At 43.7% G+C, this 25,025-nt stretch overlaps 1 protein-coding gene across 1 annotated transcript in view; it reads right to left on the bottom strand.

Annotated features, from left to right (window-relative positions):
• LOC128425968 (rho GTPase-activating protein 21) overlaps positions 1–25,025 on the bottom strand; it is a 67,359-nt gene that overhangs the window by 17,506 nt on the left and 24,828 nt on the right. The window contains exons 3-7 of the mRNA XM_053412803.1: positions 14,337–14,525; positions 11,515–11,536; positions 2,701–2,793; positions 1,522–1,600; positions 922–976 (exon numbers count right to left, since the gene is read on the bottom strand). Of these exons, the coding sequence (XP_053268778.1) occupies positions 922–976; positions 1,522–1,600; positions 2,701–2,793; positions 11,515–11,536; positions 14,337–14,525 (438 nt within the window). The remainder of the gene's footprint in view (positions 1–921; positions 977–1,521; positions 1,601–2,700; positions 2,794–11,514; positions 11,537–14,336; positions 14,526–25,025) is intronic.

Below are 25,025 nucleotides of genomic sequence, written 5' to 3'. Positions count from 1 at the left end.
GCTCACTCGCTCGCTCGATGCTGTAAACAGTGTACCAAGAGGAGAGTCAGCTGACTGCAGCTGTACTCCCTCCGGTAGTGTGTGGGCTCCATGCCTCCGAAAACTCAAACACATAAACACATTTAAAAGCAAACACAGACACTTTATTCATATAACGCTGCACGGCTTAATTAATGGAAACTCTGCTGTGATAATAATAATTTCCTAGACACTAGAATATGTAGAAAAACTAAATTTGTATTGATGAGGATTAACAGAGAGTGAAATCTGCAGTTAAATGTATATTATTCTTTAAAACTGACTTTGTATCGTGGCACATTAAGAGCAGTTTGACCCCTCGCATTGTAAACAACTGTAAAATAAAATTTTCCCTAAAATCCCCGGCTGGCAAATGAAGCTTTAATTTGAACTCATGCGTTTCTCAATGGCTCATTTGAACTCCTGAGCCTTGTGAGTCCTCACTCATTCCAAAATGCCAAAAGCAAGTTATTGTGGCATCTGGTAAGCTGCGGCCAAACTAACAAGCTATGTGAGGAATTCAGCAACACAGTGGGATCCGACTCAGTTCTCTGCTCCAACAAAGAGGATTTCTCAAACTGGGGTGAAAGGCGTCGTGTGGCGACTGGTTTGACGTGGTCTGGTGCTGCGTTATCGTCTGCTGGGGCTGACTGACTGGCGTGAGCTGGCTGTGTGTGTGTGTGTGTGTGTGTGTGTGTGTGTGTTTGTGTGTCTGTGTGTGTTTGTGTGTGGAGTCAGAACACTGGGTCTGTTCCTCTGTTATTAGTTTTTAAATCACTCAACACTGAGGTTGACAGGTTTTAGAAACGCAGCCCACCTGACGTGAGACGATCGATACCAGGCTTCATGGTCAAGATCAGAAATAGACTGGAGGCAACTATCAACAGATGAATGAATGCTTACCAGCTGCAGAATGTCCTCATCCTTTGGCATCACGCAGAGCTCCAGTGAGGGCTCGCTGATTGATGAAAACGTGAGGGGGAGATGGGAGAAGGAGAGAAACTGTTAGAACAGAGAGTTCAATCAGGGGCGAGCCATGACAAACGTTGTACACGTACAATCCGACCTTCTGCAGCTGCGGGTTAATGGTGCGTGAAAGTTACATGTGCATTTGTCAGCGATAAGGAAACAATCCAAATTGCAAAGCTGTGTGTTTTCGATAGTACGTTTCACAACGGTTCTGTATTATTTTCTGTGTCATTAGTTCACAAACACGCAGCGAAGTGATGGTGGTGAAGAGATAAGCTCTCGGGCACCAGAGTCTGAGTCAGTCATTTTAGAATCAGGGTCTGATTCATCACATTTGGCCCCTGTTGATTCTGATGTGATAATATATGATTATAAATATAAACTAAAAAAGAACAGGGTCACAAGTTGAAGGAGTCCGTCACAGGCGATAATGTAAATGTTTAATTAATCAAATTTAGGCCTCTGGGCAATTTTCCTGCTTTGCCTAGTCTTCCTTTAGATGAACCATAAAATGAAACATTAGCAAAATCGTACCTGTTCTGGATCAAGGCTATGACTTGTGAGTACGTCTTTCCAATGATGCTCTCTCCATTCACCTTCACGATACGATCCCCTGCACAGAATCACAGAATAAGAAAGTAAGTTAGGTTTATGTAATCAGACATCTTTCATAGAGCAAGTCACAGTCCTTCACAAGAGTAAACAGTAAAAGAATCTAACAAAAAGCATAAACACATAAAACAGTACGATAACAAGGCACAGGCCACTTTGAATAAATTATTCTTCAGCTTCTTTTGAAGGTGTCCACACAGACTGTTAGATCTTATGTCAGTAGGAGGACAATCCCACAGTGTCGACACAATGAACTCTACGACCACCGGGTCTGAGACCTCGACTGTCCAGGAGAACTATCTGGAGTCCAGTCCGAGTGAACTCCTCCGCGGCTTCTTCCTCCAGCACAAACACACATCTGCTTTTAGATCAAAGCAGAAACACCAATACTGGTTTATTTGAAGGGACCCCATGTTAGGATCCATCCTGTGCTAGGATCCACAGCCATTAACATTTCCTGAAGACGAGAGGTGAGTTCAGGAGAGGAACTAGATAATTGTGGGAAAACAGTACACTCCTCCGTCCCAGGAGAGGAAAGGAGAGTGATCAGATAAAAGGCACAGGGCTTTACAGGATTTGTCCCGGCCACTTGACATTTCCAGTATTACAGAGCGTGAACCTGGCAATAACGTTTACTGCACGGAGCTTCAGCTGTCAGCAACATTCCCGGGAAATGAAAATGAAAAAAAAAAGAGCTGATTAGTTCTTTTCACCAGAGGGGGAGTCTGTTCGAGTATTTTTTTTTTTATCCTTCGTAATAAGAAATGATTTGTGGATTAATAAGAGAAACAAAGTGGGAGACGCAGTTGATATAACAGTGTGCATATTACACTTTGTTCAACCTCCCACAAAGGAGCCATCTGTTATTTTGTAACCCCATCTCTGTTTTGCCTGGCAGGTTACAAGGAAGTGGAATTACCTAGAGGACAGATGTGAAGAAATCTTGGCATCGAGCGGCGATTTTGGGGTCAAATGTGAGACAGTCAGAGTTAATCTCAAGATCTGCCCGTTAACAGGAGGAGTGCAGCGTGGAGACTGTGTGTTGCACTGTATGCCCATGTGTGTGTGTGTGTGTGTGTGTGTGTGTGTGTGTTTGTGTACCTGTACAGAGTCCAGCTCCGTGGGCGGGGCCTCCCTCCTTCACTTGCTTGACGAAAATGGTGTCCATTGGCTCCAGACGGTTTCGCTGTCTCCCTGGTAACGCGAGAGAGAGAGAGAGAGAGAGAGAGAGAGAGAGAGAGAGAGAGAGAGCACATGCAGTCAGTGAGGACGAGCAACAGCAGTGGAGAGAGAAGTAGGCCATGTTACACTGGAGCTGGAAATTCAACTGCACCAATATGGTAGCACCAGTTCCCACTGTTTACGATAGAGAAGTACAATACAATTTTCAACGCTACTGAAAAGAAGCACATCTGAGGCTTGTTGTACATACTTTATATTATTTCAGCGACTTCCTGCTGATGCTTCACTTGCACCTTACTTTTCTGTTGCTTTACAGAAAAAGAGCGAGAGAAGTTAAGTGGAAAATACTAACATCCCAAACGCTGTACATCTGTCTTTCCCTTAAACAACACATCCTCTGTCCCTTGATGCATCCTCTCACCGCCTCTTCTCCGCTGTCAGATGTGTTCTGAGGTGCAGACAGAGTGGGGGGGGGGGGGGGTCAGAGTTTGCTGACAAGGCCACATGCAAGCGAGACACAAGGGACTTTGGTTTCATGGGGCTCACAAACACGACGGCACGCCATGTCGTGTGAAGTGCACAAGGAAACTCACCAAATTTAGCCTTCATACAAGCTCACTAATATTATCTTTAAAGTGGTTGCAGGGTGTGTATATTAATACACAAAAAGAGGGCACAGGAGTTGTAGTGACTCTGTTTGTGTGAGTCTGATTTAAAAAAAGCCAAATTTGTCTTTTCCCTGAACCAGAAGCTTCAGTCTCATTTGGCCTCCGCTGCCTTTCATGGCCTGCAGACTTAAAGGAAGTGCAACATCTGAGCATCCCACTGTTCTGTCCTCAGGGGGACGCCCGGCACGCATGCTCCCTTCATGAATGCCCCGCTTCATGTTCACACAGCAGCAGATACATGCATTTGTGACCCAGAGGCGCCCGGGGAAATCAGTGGTGTGTGTGTCTGTGTGTGTGGGCCCGATCGACAGGGGTGGAGCAGACGTGGGATGGTGGTGACGGGGGGCTGAGAACCAGTAACATCAGTCTCAAGCCCCAGACTGGTCTCCAGCATGTCGCACAGCCATGTCACCTTAGATGTCCTTGTATCTCATGATTGTGTGTTGTTATGTCAGTGCAATCTGCTGCCCCCTCCATGTGGCTGAAAATGTTACTGCATGCTGAGGATTAACATTGACGACATGCAATGTTTTGATCTTCCATATGATAATCATCTCTGAGCAATAGAAACAACACAGCAGAGCTTAGAAGGAGAACTGGCGGATGGAGCTTAATCCATTTTTAAATCAAATGAAATTGTATTTGTACAGATCATATTCACAAATCACAATTTGGCTCATAAAGCTTCACAATCTACACAAAGTGACACATCCTCTGTCCTTAACCCTCGACCAGTGTGAGGGCAAACAAAATGTCTTTAAGGGCCTCAGGAGGACTTACTCATGGACAGACAAGTATAACAAAAAAAATAACAATATTCATAAGCTTCATACGGAAAGACGGAGAGATCAATGTTCACTGAAATGTTGACAACAGCTGTCAAGTCCTTTTTGAACCAGCAGAAGGCAGTAGAGGACATAAAATAGCTCTATGAGGGACACACTGTATTTATATTAAAGGTAAGGCGACCGAGGGGTCCCAAGGGTCGTGGGTTATATCCTGGGTGGGTCCCCAGATGGTTGTAGAGACAAATATGATTGCATATATAAAAAATTAAATTTAATGTTTTTGACTGGTGATCGTTTTTACATAAAATTGTGTGTACAAGTGATACGATCGTATTCAGAGTGGATGTTATTGAGTGTTTGTGAGAATCAAAGTCAGTGTGCACATGGTTGCACAAAACCATCCTCATCATTCAGGCTCACGACTCGTCAAGGCAGAGAACCAGGGATCTTACTGAATCACCTGGTCGTTGATGACATGACTTCAAACTTCAACATTATTGACGTGTTGTTGGATATGACTGACCCGTGTTGGGTGTAGAGAAGTCGACTAACTCTCCCTCTACCCCCCCTCCGCCTCTCTGCTGGTGTGCGTGCAGGAGGCAGATTCCCAATCCAGAGCCAATCTCACCGAGCACTGACGCTGCAGCACAAAATTGGATTCTGGAAGTTTCCATGCCCCGCAGCTGGATGAGCAGGATTAAATGTGGAAATCTAAAGCTTTGGACATTTTTAATGCTCCCAACTGTCTTATCAAAGCATAAACTACTGCGTGGATTAATGAAGCACGTCAGCCTCAGAATGACTTTGGTTTGCTGTTCCAAAGATCAGATCCAGTTGAATAACCACAGCTATTCTTGGGTGGTACTGGGAAACAATGACGCAACGACTTTTTTAACTTTACAGAATTTGAAATATGTGACGGCTCATGGTCAAGGTCTCAGCAGAGCACATAAATCCACTAAGGCCCAATAATCCCCTTAAATTCAATTAAGCCACACTACATTTTACACACTTATATATATGATGCATCATTCCCTGGGAAGTTGGTGAAAAACAGCCATTCTCACAATGTTAAAGAAAGTGAAAAATTAAATCCTGGATCTGCCTGATTGTATCTGGACTCTCTGGAGTCCTTTCTTGGCTCATGTCCTCAAGTTTCATGGAAACCCATTCAGTAGTTTTTTGCATAATCCTGGTGATAAACAAAGAAACAAACAGATGGGCAGGAGGGTAAACATAACCTCCACGGAAAAGAGGTGAAGAAGCTCCTGAATGGGCCCAATACAAAGAACTGGTTTGTTGTTTTCAACACGTGGACCACAACTCGCATTTCAAACATATATTGAGCAAGAAAACCAGTAAAAAGCTGTTTACTTGCTGTACATTTCCAGTCTAGCAGTTAAATGCCTTACACTGGCACGGTTGTGTCTCCGCGCTGCTCTTTGGCCTCGACAGGCTCTGGCTTGGCTGCCGTCCCCGGCTGCACAGCTGGGCCTGGTTGTGTGGGCCAGCTCCCCGCTCCGCTGTTGTTTTGGGTTAGATAATGTTATTCTACAGAGGGCTGGGCCCGCTGCCCGCTCTCTGCATTAACCTCTAATACCTCTCCATCCAACTCGCTCACAACCCGTTTGTGTCACTCACACGTTCACAAACACCACACCCACATGCAAACGCACTGCCTTCCTAAAGTACACAAACACCTAAGCACATGTGTTACTCATTGTTTGCTCTGGTACTGAATAGGAAGATGTGTTCCTCCACAACTTTCCCAACACTTCAAACACGGAGAAGAAGGATCAGGAGGACTGTGTGTGTGTGTGTGTGTGTGTGTGTGTGTGTGTGTGTGTGTGTGTGTGTGTGTGTGTGTGTGTGTGTGTGTTTAGATGATTATCTGTGTCAGCTCTCTTCCAGCAGAGGAATATGAAAATGTGAGGCACATGATCCTGGCACACGGAGGTCCCCCCATAGTGTGGGAAGGTCAAAGCACAAGTACACTTCACATAAATCCATAAACTGCGACTTCCTTCAAAAGCACAGTGTGTTTTATCATCAAACTCCCGCTTTAAAGACGGCGGACGAAGCCACCGTGAAAACAAATACTGTAACTCGGCCTCTTTGCCTCCTCCATTCCCATGAATTCTGTACAGTTCTCACACAAACGAGTCCAAACACAACTCTCCTTTGAAAGCTTAAACTCTGCTACAACACCTGCACGGCCGATTGCTGACATCCTCCAAATACTCAAACAAACCCACACATCCTTCTAAACTGTGTCAATACACTTTGTCGCACAGTGAGACGACTTTCAGGTGCCGGGGTTGAGATGGACAGGTCTCATCTCGCTAATCGCAGCGCTCTGTAAACAGCTGCAGCTTTACATCAGCACACACTGGAGGGGGGGGGGGGGTATGTCAATACGCCTTAAAGCCAGTGTCAAGTCAGTGGCTGCACGTCGGTAAATAAGTGAGTAAACTTTTTCAGTATGGCAGGTTTAGAAATATAAAGGTCAATGAGTTGAACTAACAAGCTGCTATCTCAGTCCAGGTGTGTCTTATCAGATTTGCAAATGTATGAAAGAAAAATGGTAGATTTGTCAACACAAACTCAAAATCTCTTTGCACATATTTACATTTCTGGTTCAGCAGACACAGAATTCACATTTGAAAAATTCCTCCAAGCATTTGCAGATTATTTAACACATTTACAAATCTGATACACACTCTCCCTACACACAAACAAATAATAATGCCACAATATTGGCCCCATAGAAAAGATATATATATATATATAAACACGCAATTATCGAATAGTCTTTTCTCTACCCCCTGTTATATACAATAGATTTTTATAATAATCATATTGGTCATAACTCATAAATCCCTTTTTCTCGAGCTTCCCGCCAAGTGTTCTACTGGATTGAATGTTGGTCACATGTCGCTGTACGTGGTGGGCGGTGGGTGTGGGGGGGGGGGGGGCAACTGTGTTCAAAACATGATCTGCATCTCCCAATACGAGGAGGAAATTCCATTACATGACGACAACGGAACAAACCCCCTCTGCTGAGGAAGAGATGTGGTTGAAAGCTCAGGAAGAAGGTTGTAAATGGTCAAATGTTCTGACTCTACAACTTCTTATGGAACAATTAACAATTGACTGACACACTGATTCCAATATATCTGCGATAAGATAATGGTTGGACTTTACTAAATAAAAACATGGAAAGTCCAGTGATCTATATTTGAATGTAACACCTGCATGGCTAAATGTCTGGAGGGCTGATAACATTTCAAAAATAATTCACTTATGTGATTGTAGCATTCCTGACGTAGAAACACCTGACACCACTGTCGCAACTGTCCACTGATGTGCTCAACAACAACGCACACACACACACACACACATGAACACAGACACACACACCTGGTGTTTTTCCACCACAGACAGGAAGGTGTTGGTGTACTTTCCATCACTTTCTAGGAATTGCAAATACCAAAACCCGCCCAGGGGAGAGAGGATTATGTTCTGACATTACTCTGACCGCACTGTACTGAGAAAAAAAGAAGAAGAAGAAGAAGAAGTAGTAGTTGATTGAGTTGTTTTGTTTTTCTCTCGTTAAAAAAGACAGTTTAAGTTTGACTTAGGGAACAACTGACAAACATCTGGAGACAGATGTGGCCATTTTTAAATACCTTCTCATGCTTCAAGACATTTTCTCTAAATGAGCCAACTGGCCACGATTCCTGTTAGAGAGAGATTTGCGGGGAGACTTTGTTTTTCTGATCTTTACACAAAAAAACACAAGAGCAAAAGTGTGAGGAGTGGATAAGATAAGTTCAATTAGCAAATAAAATATAGTAGTTACACTTGTTTCAGTAAATATCTAGAGGTGGTGGCCAGAAAAGAAAAACCTACTCTGGTCTACATCTGTCTGAAACCAGTCTCGAGTGGTAAATCCACCATCATAACCACTGGCGAATGCTTATTATCCCTATGAGAACAGTGGAGCTTGATGGGCGTTGCAACAGTCCAGCAACAGAGAACGTGAACGGCCGGTTGTGTTTGGATATTTACCTAAGAAAGTTTTTATGATTTGAGTCTTAATGTTACAGCTTCTACGTGGGTGGGTGTATATCATAAAAAAAACAAAAAACAGAACGAGCTGTCAGAGTCATAATTACTCACTCAACTTAAAAGAAAAAAAACAGTTTGAACTCTAGATTGAAATAAAAGACAAATAGTTCACCCTCATGAGTAAAGGATGCCTGTTGCCAAGAAAAGCAGACGTTTTTTTTGGGGGGGGGGGATATTGGTTCTCTTGCCAAGCCTTAGATTAGACCATCAATATTAAATATCACCCTAATATCTTGTTTGTTCAATCTGCACAACCTCGGTCGGTCTGGGTAAATACCTGCAGTCCTGTCGCATACCTCTGCACAGAGCCAGGCTAGCTGTCTCCCCGTTTCCAGTCTTAGTGCTACGCTAAGCTGACCGTGGAAAACGATAGAAAAGAAGACAAAAACTTTAGCTTTGTTAAAGAAGGTGGGGCATTAAAAAAGGCTCACTGGAGAATACTGGGGAATTCTGTTTGCTTGAGCTGCGCTGCGTTCCCTCTGCAGACTTCATGGGAACGAACCAAAACCTGACACACACACACACACACACACACACACACACACACACACACACACACAAAATAGAAGTGGTATCTGCAGAGAAAAGTGTTTCACGTTGAACGAAAAACAAATATTTGAACAGATGGGGAAATTTTTTATGTTGCTTCTCTCGCTGCGCCGCACAGAACGCCTCATTCGGATTTCAGCCCCCTTTGATAACTTGCTAAAATACACAGCTGAGGAGAAAGAGATACAGGAAAGGCAGAGACAGACGGAGGGAGGGAGGGAGGGAGGGAGGGAGGGAGGGAAGAGGAGGGAAGAGGAGAGGAAGTGAGATAGAGAGGAAGATTTGGGATAACAGCCGTTTGGTATGTACACAACCGCTGTGAAAGGAAATAAACACGTCTATACTTGGGACACACACACACACACACACACACACACACACACACACACACACACACACACACACACACACACACACACACACACACACACACACACACACACACACACACACACACACACACACACACAAAGTAAAAGCACATCAATCCCGTTTCCATATTTCCACAGTGCATCTACACACTGCAGGTCGGTGTTTACGTTTGTTTATCTGTGTATCTACGTCACCGTGTGTGTTTTCTGGATGTTTTAACTGTTTCCAGAGGCAACACCCAGCTAGTCAACACGCGGTCAGCAGAAAAATGGGCCAAGATAGAAGCTTATTACATTTTGGCATGAAAATGAAATGCTTTTACTTTCTTTCATGACGAGAGAAGGTTGTTTTTCTACAGATTCACCAATCCCCCAGGAAATAATACATGGATCGTGATAGAAAAAAAAAAAAAACAGGCATATTTAGGGGACTTATATTTATGAGTAAGTGTTATTTCACTTCAGATTGATTGGATTTAAGAGGAGTTTGGGGTCTTATCGGAGGTATGTGCTCCAAATGCCTTTCTAGTGTTTAATTAAATAATTCAATCCGAGTCAATCAGACTCAAAAATCCTTCAGAAATCTGTTTTCAGTCTATTTCGGTTTTAATTTCTGAAAACTTGAGCTGCAATCACATGCTCTGAATTTCATAATCTAGTCTGTTTTCGCATATTTTTCATATAATTCAATTACTTTCAAATTGTTTATTTAGGGTTAGGGTTAGATTTCGAAGAAGTTTCTTAAACACAATGAAACTCCAAATTTAGAGACAAACAGTCTTCAGCTTGACAAGTGACAATGTTAATTTATAATCACCGTATTTTTTACATAATTTTCCTTAATAAATACTTATTATCGATTCATTTGCTGGAGTATTAGCTGCAGCTTTGCAAAAACAACAACAAATGCATTCATTCAAGACATTGTTTGTGCCGCTCTGCATCATCACCTCTGCTGGAGGCAAAGAAGGATTTATGAGACTGGAGGGAGGCCAAGTGACTTCCTGAGGCAGCAGCAGGAGGCGGTTATTATTCACTATGTATTGAGCCTTTCAATGAATGGCTCTCATGCACTTACAACATAAGATTTAATGCCAGAGGAACCACGCACACACACACACACACACAGTCACAAGAGGTTAACACGACTTCTTTCAGGTAAAGTCACAAAAAGCAATCCCAGTTCTTAACAATGTGGAGCCACACTTACTCCCTGAAGGGTTTCCTCCCCGTGTGTGTGCTGTTTAATGTTTTGAGGCCTGTGTTGAATGAAGCGGGTGGACATGGAGGAGCTGAAGTGGGTGGGGGGGGATAGTGTGAGGAATGTGACACCAAGAGCCAAGAGGAACGATGAGGGACACTTACTGGAATCTGGTAATATCCTGCTGGGATGTGTTTTGAGTCAGATTTACCACTGAAGGGAGTCCGCTCACCTTCCATCAACCCAGAATACTTCATGTTTATCATCCACTCAAGACATATTAATTCACTGAATTACACCATGGGGGGGGGTCTGGATGTTTCACGAAGCTCAACCATGATGATGAGCGTCTCACTTTCTTGTTCATTTATGTCAAACACAAAGAATTACTGTGAAAAACGGTGTCACGTTTTCTTAAAAAACACGATTTTCTATTTGTCTGTGTATGTAAACACGAGCCGATGTACACGGGCCTCGATGGTCTGTTAGAAGATGTGTTGCTGGGCTGTCTGAGAAGGCAGCAGAGCGATCCGCCTGCGTTCACGCTGGGCTGCGGATGTGAGCAGAATACTGAGGGACTGGAACGACGAGCCGGATGCTCTGAGGAATGCCGGGGCCTTGCCAAGCTAACGCCACAGCTCTGAAGAGCAAAGACTAAAGACACAACGCCGCCTGTCTGGCTGACAGACCCCAGAGAACACGACTGCACCTGCAACATGTTGTTTATTTCTTTGTCTGCTTTATTCCCTGTGTTATAAAGCCATTCTAGAGACTGAGTTCCCTGTACGAATAATGAGATGTTAAGACACAAAGACTCATCAAAATGCGTCTATTTCAATCTGTAAAGAGGGAAAACGTTTGGAGTAATGAGGTGTCAATCTTCATTTGATGCCCATTCAGCAGGAATAACTGAGAGTAAATGGTTTCTGTGCGTCTCTTATTGCAACAGCTGAGGTCCCAGCTCACAGTGCACATCCCGATTTCATGCAGCAGTTTAGATTAAAAAAAATGATTTACAAACTTACCTCGGCTGCCATTGTCCTCATCCTGAAAGAAAAGAGGAGACGATTGGTTTAGTTTTAAGTAATCATAACAAAGACTGACAAAGAATAATGTCTGTAGCCATAAAAAGAGTCAAAGTCATCATAAAAAACAAATAATCATGGAAGATATTGGAATGTTATTCTTATATTAATACTCATAACACTGTTTTGAAATATTGTAAGACATTTAAAGGCCTACATAATTTATCACCTCCACCAAGAAGGTTAGGTTTTTGTTTTCATTGGTTTGTTTGTCTGCTTGTTAGAAGGATTAACCCCAAAGTACATTTTTTAAAGGGCTGGAGCTGGATCTTTAACGTACTGAGATGGGATGTGAGCCTTGGCAGAGGTATGCCCTCTCAATTTGATGTATTAAAACAATAATTAACAGATTAATTGATAAAATAATTAGTTGAAGCCCTACAGTGGACTGCTGAGAGAAGAAAGTGTTAATTAGTCATTAAACAGGGCTCCATAATTGGAGAGGTTTTTGATAAAGGACCCACGACGGTCCAGAGCAACTCCTGTGGCTGTTCATCCAGAAAAGCCACTTCATGTTTGTGGTCTTTACTTTTTCTCCATTTTCTCAAAACATAAATCTTTAACTTCCCTCAGATCCACACACTCTTGCTTTAATCCACCTCCCCCCCAGTGACACATGTGTTGGCCATGGATGCTTTAAGATCCGCCGCTCTCCCAAGGCTTTCCTTAAGACGGTCAGAACCTCTGCAAGCTAACGCTAATATCCTCAAACTGCGATTAGGACAGAGCTCCGATCCAAGACCCTAAAAGTAATTACAGTGATGCATAAACATGGATGAGGATTTTTTGTTTTTTTATCCTTACTATGACGGTTGAGGTTACATAATGGGTGAAATGGTTAGAGTTCACAATGAGCGATCGAGTAATGGATTGAAATTTAAGGTTTTAGTGAAATATGTCCCGGAATCAAATCTTAAAAGTATAAAATAAGACTTGGAATAAAATCTGGTGGAATCTGGAAAGAAAACAAATGCTTGTTTAAGTTCAGGAATTCATAAGTGAATGATATTTTGTTGATTCAAATTAATGATTTATGCTACATTATGCTTCTTGCCAGATTTTCAAAGATGAGTTAACTCCCTTATTTGATTTATTCTATGAATCTTAGACCATGTGTAATGTCAGCTCAATGCAAATCAGGTTTTAGTGAGAAAGTAGAAGCCAACACTGCATCAGACTGGACTAAAAGATGTCCAGAACAAAGCTGTGATACTGAACTGTGGGAGAAACTGTCCGTCTCTGTGGTTTGACACAAACGTCTCAAAGTCCTAAACTTTTGTGCCGCAGTTTCTCTTTCAACACGCAGAAGCGGCGCCAAAGGCTATAAACCTAACGTACTATGCTAACTTTGCAGGAAATCCCTTTGTGCAAACATGAGAGGTTGTCAAAATACACTTCAGAGAAAAGTAAACCCAACTTATCCTGAGTTATCACTTAGGAAAACTAATACGAGGGAGGCCGTGATAAGCTTCCAGAGAGCGGACTTGAAACACCGGCGCATTTTCCCATTAAAGAAGTCGTATTTACCCAAAGCCCTTTAGTCTGTATTAAGTCTATGCCCCATTAGGAGCCGGAAGTGCTGTAGCATCAGGATTAATACCAAAGAGCAGATTGGTACTGATGTGATCCAGGGGACAGTTGGCAGAAATCCCAGGTGGGATGATACAAGTCAGAAATAGGCTCTGCTGAAAAACTGGCACCACACAAGCGTATTGACATGACAGTTAAATTAAAACATCGTAGTCCTATTAAGGTGTCAGTGATGGTCAGACACAACAACACACACAACTGGAAATAGATTGAAATTGAAAATGTCTTTTTTTTTTTTTATTCGAAAGAGATTTGAAGAGATTAAATATTGAAGCGATTATATGCTGATGTTATAAGTGTGTTATAATAAACATCTATATAATATTTGTATCTACAGTTAACAAAATAATGGCTGCAAATGAGGTGAGCTCAAATGCACAAGATGCCTGTGGCAGCCAAACGAGCGTAAAGTTTGTGATGAAATATTTGCCGCTTGTTTGTTGCCCCTTTGTTGTTGAATTTTCTGACTAACTAGTAAAAACGTAAACAAAGCAACTGAATCCATGTCACATCTGAAGCTGCTCACAGTTTGAGAAAATTACCCGACTGGTGGATTGGAGTGAATCGTTTTCAAGAATCTCAGAAAACAAAAAACAGACACTAAAAACCTTGAAGCCACACATTGCATCTTTACTTTTTACTACACAACAGAACATGCATTGATTTATTTCTTCCTGGAAAACAACTCTCACACAAGAAAGGCACTAAATAGGATGTTGTTTGTCTGGGGCCGTGTTCAAACAGCAGCTGAGAGTCATCATTCGGACGGTTTCTCCTCTTTATGTGACACAAATCTGCTGTTTTTCTAAATCACTACAGACACTACAAGGGTCTCAGTTTAATGATTACGATCTGGAACCGAGACCAGTAGATATAATGTTCAGGCCCTCGCCAGCGACACCGGAGTTAGATCAAAGGACAAAAAGCAATAATGAAAGCAAATGAACCAGAGCGACAGGTATTTGGAGAGAAGCCTTGGTTCAGTCAAAGCACAAATTAAAATCAAAATTTGAAATGGGACAGGATCTGAACCGCTTTTTCCCACAGTTCGTCTACCTAAGTTACATCCCTGAATATATTTGCAGAGATTTTTTTTGATGATATGATGGATTTGTTTGTTTCGTTCTGAGGTCTTGGTGTAGTCAGATGAGTGAGAGTCAGTGTGCGGTCACCTTCAGGGAGTTGTGGACGGCCGACTCCGGTGGGTAGACGATGAAGTGCCGCAGCGTGAAGCCGAACCCCTGGGAGGTTCGACGCAGGTTGAGCGTCTTCGGGCCCGGCCAGGAGAAAGGCTCCTCCTCCGGCCCGGGAGAAGTGGTGGCCGACACCTCACTGGGCTCGTGCCCATCCTTCTGCTTGGCCTGAATGGAGGAGAAAACAAACGGTGTGTTACTAAAAAGTGTCCAGAACCTACACTGGGTTGTTGACACAGATTTAAAACTGGATTTTTAAAAGTCCCACATTATTGGTTTTCTTCTTGAGAGCAAAACGATGCCATTCTTATGTTTGTTGTTTAAATACATGAGCTGTCAGCGAAGGGTTTTCTCTTAAATCATCATCCCCCCCCTAAAATTGTATCTGTGGATCCCTTGAGGGTGTGACCTTCGGTGCTGGGAAACTCTGCTTTACATGTCTCACTGCTCTGCAACAAAGAAATCAAACGTGGCTATAAAAATAATGACCCATTGATCGTAAATCTGCTTTTTCCACTTGTTCACCGTGGAGAAGAAACTCTCGGCTACATGACAGCACAATCCCTCCATTGACTTCACCCCTGGTAATTGTCAAGCAGAGTGGTTAACGAAAACAAAGAAAAGTGTGTTTTCACAGATGTAACAGCCCGTGACTAAGCCTATATCTTATTAATCATCTTGATTTAAACATACCAGAAATCCCCTGTTGGTGATTCTTCACAGTCGCCAGAGAAAAGACAACAACAGCAGGACGGTTGTGAATGGTGAATAACAGGGAGACATTTAGTGGTCAAGGTTTGTGCTTTCGGGAAAAACAGATAAGCAAGTGTTCAGAGACAGGTTGTAGGGTGTTTAAGAAATATTGTGTACAATAATTGATGAGATATTGTTGCCTATAGTCTGCAAAACAGTGTCTTTGTCTAGGTAGTAAATGTTTGACCTGCAGTCCATTTGACATCTATCACAACAAACACTTTAGCTTAGTCCTTCCTGGCCACTTTGTCTACGAAGCCTCAGTAGACCTTCCTTTACCTTCTATCCCTTACTTGCACTTCATATACCTTCTATCCATTTCATAGAGTTTTGTATAACTTCTATCCCTTCATACACCTTCGTATCCCATCCATCCCTTTCTTTTGTAGAAGTCCATGAACCTTCTATCCCTTCCTTGCACTTCATATACCTTCTATCCATTTCAGAGAGTTTTGTATAACTTCTATCCCTTCATACACCTTCGTATCCCATCCATCCCTTTCTTTTGTAGAAGTCCATGAACCTTCTATCCCTTCCTTGCACTTCATATACCTTCTATCCATTTCAGAGAGTTTTGTATAACTTCTATCCCTTCATACACCTTCGTATGCCATCCATCCCTTTCTTTCGTAGAAGTCCATGAACCATGTATCCCTTCGTAGACGTTGAAATCACTTCTATCCCATCGTAGACGTTCCTAAACCTTAATGCCATATAAAGGTCTTATATGCCAAATAACTCCTCTGCAACTATGATCTGTCCAAACATTGAATTAATCAACAGCTTCAGGTGAATCTGATTTGTCATCAACCGAGGCTCAGCGCAAAATTAGTCTGAATGTACTTGTGAGTTCTGTCGGTAAACACAGAAGAGGAAACGCATCACTCATCTCAACTGGTGCTACTACGAGACAACTTCTGTAACGTCGGTGACAGAGGCCACGAATGAAGTCAAATATTTAGCTCCTGCTTTGTGGCTCTCGATGCAGGGATTAAATTTGCAGCGATACAAGTCACATGTGTGCTGCCCTGGGCGCCACACCACCGTAACATATGGCTTTGGTTACTGTACATTCTGAGCTTTACAGGGCTATTTGGTGCGTTTGCATGATGACAGACTTATCTTCTTACATTCCTACATTCCAATTGTGACGAACACGGGATAAAAACAACACGTAAATGCTGGCGGCTCTCAGCTTGCGTAACATTTGCATTAACGCCTACAAAACCCAGCTCGTGCCCCACGTCTGCTGTAAAACAGGGGATTTCAGATGTTCTATAACAGAGAGCTGAAAAAATGTTTACACTGGCTAAAGTGGAAACTGGTGCGAGGCTGAGGATGATGAAGTGAGAATATGAAATTAGACAAACACATTTATACAACACCCAGTTTCTGCTTTAGCCGTGTGCAGTCCTGTTGCATCACTCCAGTTATTTACAACAATAAGCTAACTGCAGCTAATTGGCCATTACCTGCACGTGTTTCACAATAAATGCATTTTTAAGTATAGCGCCGTGATAAACTTTGCAGCGGCTTTCAGAGTTTGCAAACGTTAGCTAGGATTTCTTTCCGCACAGCTGTCGGACAGTAGTCTCTGCTTGTAGTGTCTGATTCCTTTCTAACGGTTGTGAAACCTCAGATTTATCACACCTTTGAACATCTAACAGGAAGTATTAGGTAGTTCTTTATCAGATAACTCAGAGAGCCTCCCCGATGTCTTCTGCCGAGCAGTGAGACGTCACATCCATCATCAGAGTAATGACAGAGCTGAACCGCTGCACCGCAGGGCGTGCGTTAGCGGTTATTGCTCACACTACTATCGTGACTCTTGGCTGTGTGCGGGCCTGCCAAGAGTTTTAGCCTCAACCCAGATCTCTCCGCGGGCTCTTCTCCTACCCAAATACATCTCAGCCTATGGATCCAAAACAAAGACATTCTCCCCTCCGCCGCCCCTCCGGCTTCTCCTTCCACACCTCTCCTCTGCCTGTCTGGGAGCAGCAGATGTAGGGAGGCCTCCGGAGAGAGGGATGGGTGTGGGCTTAATGGTATGACTGGTGAAATCACCACCCAATACCCAAGTGGTGCAGAGCTGGAAGTAAACCCGAGTGCATAATGTAACAGAGAGAGGAAGAGGAGGGAAAGAAAGGAAAGGAGCTGACACAGGCCAACTCAGCTGTTTGTTTTGATTTCATGCTTAAAATGTAATGGTGTATTACGCAATAGCTAAGCCATCTGACTCGAATGCCCCGTGACTGAGGGACACACACACAGACACACACACACAAACACACTTTCCATCTCTCTCTCTATATATAACATATTGAATTATACAGCAAGAAAAGCAACAGCACAGCAGAATGCGAAGGGAAATTCCAGCTTCACAGTGCTGCCATAAGTTCCCACAGCTACTCAGTAAAAGAGTCATATTCAGGGAACAATACTGTAAATCTGATCAAAACAAGCTCACACGATTACCTGATTAATACCATTTAATTATGCATGCAATCTGTTCATCAGAACAGTCACCAGCGAGGGTTTTTTTGATCTGTGTGCTGCCATATGGTGCCACAGCCTGCAGGACGGTGCATTTGCATGGGCTCTTCTGCTTCTTTATGTATATGAGTGAATTTGAATGTCATTACTTTTACTTTCCAAATGTTTTTTTTTTTTAAAGTTTTTTTTATCTGTGAGTCACCCCCTGGTCGTCTGACCTCATGGATCTACCTCTTTCACTCCCTCCCTCGCTCGCCTTTTCTTTCCAAACATCTCTCCCTCTTTGACCACATTAGTCACCCTCCTTGTTCAATATATAATAAGGAAAATGTGCCTTTGCTTCCCCCACTTTGCTCCTCCACTGAACAATGACTTCATTCCAGCCAGCCTCAGTGTGTGTCATAAAGAAGTTGGGGCTGTTCGGGGATATTTTAGAAGAAACTGTGAAAATGAAGCTGCTGCATACACACAGCTGTAAAATAAACATGATCCTCCTCTGACAACACACAGCAAAGAGGCACTGTGAATACACCATAGGGACCAGTAACAATAAACGAAACCTAAAACCCTCACGCACACGCACACACTCATCTTACGAAAGATATTGGTCGGTGAAGCAGGACTGCTCTGCTGCTGTAGCACAGGATGACGCACGCTAAATTCCTCAGATGGCACAACAAAGTGTAGCTGCCCCTCACCTCTCTTCTTTCAAGTGCTTCCTATATTAACCTTTATGCGACTGCCAGACACTGAGAGACCTTAAACTCATATTTCATATGAGTTACAGTATTCTTGAATGCTTCCAAACCGTTACACGACTTTCCTCTGACGTTCCCTTGAAATCAAAAGGATGCTCATCCATCACCCATCATGTAAACTGTCCTTACCCGGGATCGGACACAGTTCTTCCTGGAGGCTTCTCGCAGCCGAGCCCAAGACACGCTGCGGTTGGGACTGGTGAGACCGAGCTCCACCTCACCCCAGTAGGCTCTGGCCAAAAGCTGGAACCAAAGACAGTACGGCTCCGACAGGCAGCCGTCCACCCCGGCCAGCCGAGCCCACGGACAACCCCCTGATGGCGGGGAGGAAGAGAGAGAGCAGCACCCGACAGCATTCACGTCCACATCCAGCAGGTCAGAAGGATCCTTCAGCGGAGCTGGCTTACAGCCTGGAGGTAGCCCGTTCCTCTGGGCCAGCATGGCATAGCCAAGTCCGAGGTGGTTGAGACCAGATGGCAGAATGGATGAAGGCTATCCTCAAAAAATGCTCTTTAACTTCCTCTTTCCCTCTGTACCGTCTACTCCAAGTTCATTCTGTTTCCTCTCTCATCCTCAGCCCGTCCCCGACTGCCTGTGCTGGTCTCAGTTCGGAGAAACAGGGCTGTTCCTCTGGGCGTCCCACAGACACATGATGTTTCCACTCAGCCGAGAGGAGAGCAGCTGAATGCAGTGCGGAGAGCAGCAGCCCGACTGACTGACGCACCCACCCACTCTCCACACAAACCTCTCTGTGAAGTATGCACACACACACCAGGCGGCCTGAAGTGAATTCTCTTCCTTTCCTGTCTCCTTCATCGCTCTCTCTTAACTCACCTCTTCCCCTGCCCAACCTCTAACAGAGACTCCACCGTCGAGGCTGATCAATAAATCATGAGAACGCATGAGAGGAGAAGACAAGATGCGCACAACAAGTCAGAGAGTTAAGAATGAAAAGCCAAAGTTTGTAGAGTCGGAATAAACCGGCACCACAGAGCGGCTGTCTGCAGGGAGACAGGAATAACACAGGACTGTTTTCACAATGAGTGGAAGAAGTCAAGTGGGGCTACAGGAGATACGGAGGCATGTGTGTTCTGTGAAATCTATAAGGAACAAAAATGTACAGCCACCAAACCCACCCACATCTGCAAGCCTGCATCTCATCTGGCAACTACAAAGAACTAATAACTGTGTGTGGTGCACATGGCGCTGAGAGAGACGAGCAGAAGGTGCAAAAACCCACAGTAACTCCAGCATATTTTAGATTTATATATAGAGATGATGCATTTAAGCATTGTTACATAAGGATGCAAGTTAAACTGACTCCTCATACTATCTTTAGAATCAAAACCTTTATAGAGAACTTACAGTGGAGTCTCTCCTCCAGTGTTTACATGTAGAGCACAGATCACTAAAGGATCAATTAAAATGACCCAACAACGCTTCCAGTTTACATGTGAACATGTGAGTATTGACGCACTTAAAAATAAACTGTGAGCCAGCTGTTGAACACATCTAGCTGGGCCACGGTGGGTGAAGCTGTAAATGACAGGTTAACAGACTGTGCTTGATTCTGTTAAGGTCAGACAATTTAACACCTAAACGTTAATAAACCTTTATTAAACTTCACTATTTGCCAAAACTAGTCCCCGACTGCATCCAGAGATCAACTGGATGCAGCCCAACTAGTCTCCCTCCACACTTGCCTTGTAGTATTACATAAGAGGCTAAAGCCGAGTCCACAGGGGAACACCTCCTCAATGCTTCCAGGTAAACAAACTCCACAGAGGCTTGGCAACCGCCCTTTATTTTAAGGAGCAGTGAGATGTTTGGGAGCGGGATGGACCCGGCCCTGATGACACCTTTTAGTAAACCTCTCGGGGAGAGCACACGGCCAAAACATCAATTTAATATTTAATCACATTTTCATCTCAGGGCTCTGTGGAGCATTTGTGCCGCTCCAATAGTAACATCAGGACTCTGTGCTGGCGGATGGCCTGATACTAAATCTCAAATAATAATCTAAACAATGTTCATTTTGATATGCAGCACCTCTATGACCCTGTTCAGACGGGTCAGTTGTCTTGAATGGTTCTCCTATGACTACTTGTGATCCGATCTCACTTTTCTGCTCTATTTGCAAATAAACACAAACGTCATCCGTGTTTGCAAAGACCAAATTATGTTGTTTTTGCCCAGTCTCAGTTTATAGATGTGTCCAATGACAATGTTTGTGTGTGTTGGTGCAACTGAGAGAGATAAAGAGAGAAAGCTGAGTGAGGAGGGGCTGAATGAATGGATGTGTGCAGCTATGAATTTGACAGATTTAAGAAAAGTCTCAGGCATTAAAGCTGTAACGGCTGAGTAGTCTATGAGGCCCAGGATACATTTGCATTCACAAAGCAAGAGGAATCATCTCCAAATGTGCTCAGAGTTTGTCCCATCATCTTATATCGACTGGTTCACTTCCACTAACAACTAATGCAAATCCTCCATGAGTAGGTGTGGTTTGCAAAATCGTGAAAATGTCTATTTTGAATCTGAGGAATATTTGCCTTCCGACACAGCAGCGACCATCAAAACAACATCGGGAATCCAGTCGTGGAATGTTCCCTCTCAGCCACTTGCTTACGAGCATCTTGTTACCACATTCACTCCACTCCAATATAGCATGTGGTGTTCTGTATGGAAAAGACGGCAGAAATAGATGTCGACAAACACGTCCAGTGGAGACACGTGACCGGTAGAAGCCAAGACAAAGATTCAAGTCTGACAAGAATCGTCATATTTGAGAACTAGTCGAACTTTAACGATGAGGGAATCAGAGATAATGTCATACGTGTCACGTGTTTCCATTTTCACAAACGCGTTACCAGTCCACATCACCACCACAGGTACAGTTTCCAGTCTTCATACCTGCACTAATGCACATCTGACTCTCACAGGGTTTCACACCACATCGGCTACGTGTCCCTACACTCCTCTAAATCTAAAACACATGATAAGAAAAAAAAAAGATCCCTGAAAGGAATTCCTGTTGGCTAAGACGTGGATTTGGTGCCATGCATGCAGACACACAAAAAAAAAAAAAACGAGACACGCCGCCACAGAAATATTATGCCGTTGCTGTAGAAACCAACCAGACCACAACAATGTCGGCCACCGGACTCGGGTGTTGTTCTCCGTGGGCGCCCCCATGTGATCTGAATGTGTGTTTATGTGTAGATCAGTGTGTCATGAAGCAAAGCAAACAGTATCTAGGTTGATTCGAGGCTTCCAGCTCACATCCTCTGACATCCTCTGACGCGGACGAACACCAGAGTCGACAGTGATCCTGTGAACGTGCAGATGGACGTGCACAGTTTGATGTTTATGCACCGAGCAAAAAAACTGAAAGGAAAGTCTCTGTATGTGTGTGTTCTGGGTTTGGCTGTGTGCAAACTAAATATCCTCCTGCATGATGGTTGAAATGTTCAGTTTCTGTTGATTCAGCTGTATGTTCATTTTTTGAAGGATGTGTGTTAAACTGGGGCGACGTAGTGGTACAGTGGCTGGCACTGTCACTCCACAGCCTCACGGTTTGGGGTTCGAACCTGCCTGCCTTCAGATGTCTCTCGTCAGCAGAGATAGAATGTTGGCTGAACAATAATATGATTTAGAAACACAAACTTGGAAGGTCTGTCCCCGTGATAACAGCAGTTCAAACACCGACGCTGATACAGAAGCATTTATCTGATTCCATGAGGACTGAAAGATACGGTGTGTGTAAGTAACAGGGCAGTGATTTGAATGGGTACGATAACAACTTGTGCAAGGCTCATAGCCCACGCAACCGATCCAGCCAGGTTTTTTGCATTTGTTAAAGAAAGTTGAACAAAGTCACTTAAAAGTTGCGAAATGTAAATAAAGTTAATTTATCTACTGGATTTTTCTAAAAATAACAAATCTCGTGATTCTTTGTTAGACAAACTGATTTGTTTGGCATTGAAATAAACACAAACCTGCACAAACTGTTGACTGTGGCGATCCAGGACAAATATTTGAAATGTACTTTGACATAATAAAGATAAAAAAGCAGCAGCAACAGGTTAATTGGGACGATGTCCGTGTTCAAACATACAATAAACTGTCAACAGCTCTTTAACACCAGCCGGGAAAAAAGCTTTGAAGAACTTTATGAGATTACACAGAGGTGCAAATTGTGAGCGTTGCCGTCGGTCCAAGCAAAGCCACAAAAACTAATAACACCCGTGTGGTCCAGTTGATCAAATCAATTTGAGCGTGGCCACAGACGCTTGTGAAATTCGACTTGCGGGTGTAGAAGGTGGCGCTGTGTGTAAACCGATGGATGTGTTATGACATCGAAGAGGTCTTTGTCGCTGCCCCTTGTTGTTGTTGCATCGTTACCACTCGCTGCTGGACCCAACGCAGTGCAATATGGTCTCGGAGTCCCCCTGCTGATAATTCCACAAATGGCTTTGTGGCTTCACACAGCATCACAGGCCAGGGCCAAAGACAACATCCAGACCGCGGCTGTGGTGAAATAAAAGACAGGGATGGAGAAACTGACAAGCTATTCAGGGGCTTGTGTGGGGCCTTTAAGACCACTTGTGAGTCTTTTTACTGGGATCACATTACTGGTGTGCTGATACACCAAAACAACATAAATCCGGTTTGTAGATTGGGAAAGACTGGTTAGAGGAAAAGTTCTGTTCTTTGACGTTGAACAAACAAAACCTGTGTTTCCTCCAAACTTGTTACAGATGTTTACATTTGTGGAGAACACGGCACAATGAAATCCAGGTTGTTTCATGAGATGCCTTTTATTTTTTTTAATCCACTCAAATCTGGGAGTGTAGGATTTATTAGATGATAATCTGCCGCTCTGATTTGTGTAACAAAGGACACACAAAAAAGGGGGGGGCGTGTGGTCGGCAAGCAGCTGACAGGATCTCTGGACGAGGATTAAAGACACAGGGCACCGGGCCGGACTCTGAAAACTACAAGAAGTAATTTTTAAGTCCCCAAATGGTCCTAAGTTTGTGTTTCTGCAGCCGTGAATGTGTGCGCTTGTGTGCGCTTGTGTGCGGCGGAGAGAGACACAAGAAAGGAGAAAGTATTGCCGGCGGATTAGGCTCGATTCAGAGGTGGCTTTTCAGGACTCCCGGTGGGTGTGAGATCTAATCTGGACCTGCTGCATCTGGGCTCCGCGAGGTATGGCTTACTGTAACAAAGGAGCGGCTAATGAGGGCCAGGGAACAGACTGCTCCGACTCTGCGCCCACACCACTGCACATCCATAAAGCCCTTCTTCATAACGCCCCTCTGGGGGGTTTCGAGGGGTATCAACCCTACAACCGACTTCTCTGTAGAGGTAGCACACTGCAAAAGAGCTGATCAGGCAGATATTCAAGCAGAGAGATCTTGTTGTGGGCCGATAATCGGGGGTGTAGACGGTAATAGTGGAGTCAGGTAGGAGCCATAATATAATTTTACAGCACTCTGCCAATATGCTGGGAGGAGGGAGGGAAGGAGGGAGGGAAGGAGCGAGGGAAGAAGGGAGGGAGGGAAGGAGCGAGGGAAGGAGGGAGGGAAGGAGGGAGAGTGTTTGTGAGGCAAAGACAGACTTTCTTTCCTGGAGGGACGAGCAGGAACTGAAGCAGAATAAAAAAGAACAACAAAGTAAGTGAGAGAAGCTCATTTGGGAATAAAGCAGTTTGTTTTAATTTATTTAAAAAAAAACAGGCTACAGGGGAAGCTTCTGGTTTTGGACAAGTTAAAGGGAAAATCAAATTGCAGCCGCTTGGAGGAATCACATCCCGATGAAGAGGGTTTATTTTTTATGTAGCACTGAAATGGCTCCCTGACATGTATATGGGAATATGAATCAAATATTGTATTAGCAACTCATTCAAGCACCATAATCAAAGTAAAGTCAACAGTTGACTATTTTCAGTTCCTCTTACAGCCAATGTTCACCATCCATCGAAGTTATAGGACTTTAAGGTTTAGACACATTATTCCCGTAAAATGTTCCTTAGAAAATAAAAGTCATGTTATAAAAAAAAACACCTAAGCTGCCATTTAAATGTCAACAAGGTTAAAATCCAAAAACAATAAAATCACTGCCTGCTCTCGCACATGCTTTGGTTGTGAGAAAGAAGCTGGCACCAGCTTTCTCTTCATTTTTAAGACGAGTCCAAATCACACACAGTCATGATGCAACTCCATAAGCTCCCACTTTAACTCCCCGTGAGTCATGCCCACGACATATTTATGAGCCAGTGCATCACTTCTGTTCCACTGGCAAAAACAACCATCCAAATTCACAGTTTGCTATGGAGACGCAAGAAGAGAAGAGAAGCACAACTGCTTCAAATGTCCAGGAGAGAAGAAATAAAAAAAAAAACACAGGGGCTTTCCTTCAGGGAGAGTTTACAGGCTGGACACTCTCCCAAAATCACAGAGGAAGACAAAGCCCTGAGCCCAGAGGGTGGAGGGGTGGGTGGTTTGCATGAGCCGGGTGTATTAGCAAACTCCCCCAGTGAAGGAGCTCGGCTTGATTTGGACAATTGTCTCCAGAAGTCCCTGGACACCTACAGACAAATGCCTCTGCCAATCAGGCATTCAGCCGGCGACTCATTCACTCCTCGGCAGCTGCTCGCGGA

Source organism: Pleuronectes platessa, chromosome 20 (genome assembly GCF_947347685.1).
Source record: "Pleuronectes platessa chromosome 20, fPlePla1.1, whole genome shotgun sequence".
NCBI lineage: Eukaryota > Metazoa > Chordata > Actinopteri > Pleuronectiformes > Pleuronectidae > Pleuronectes > Pleuronectes platessa.
The sequence above is the reverse complement of the archived record's forward strand: the minus strand, read 5'-3'. Positions and strand labels throughout refer to the sequence as shown.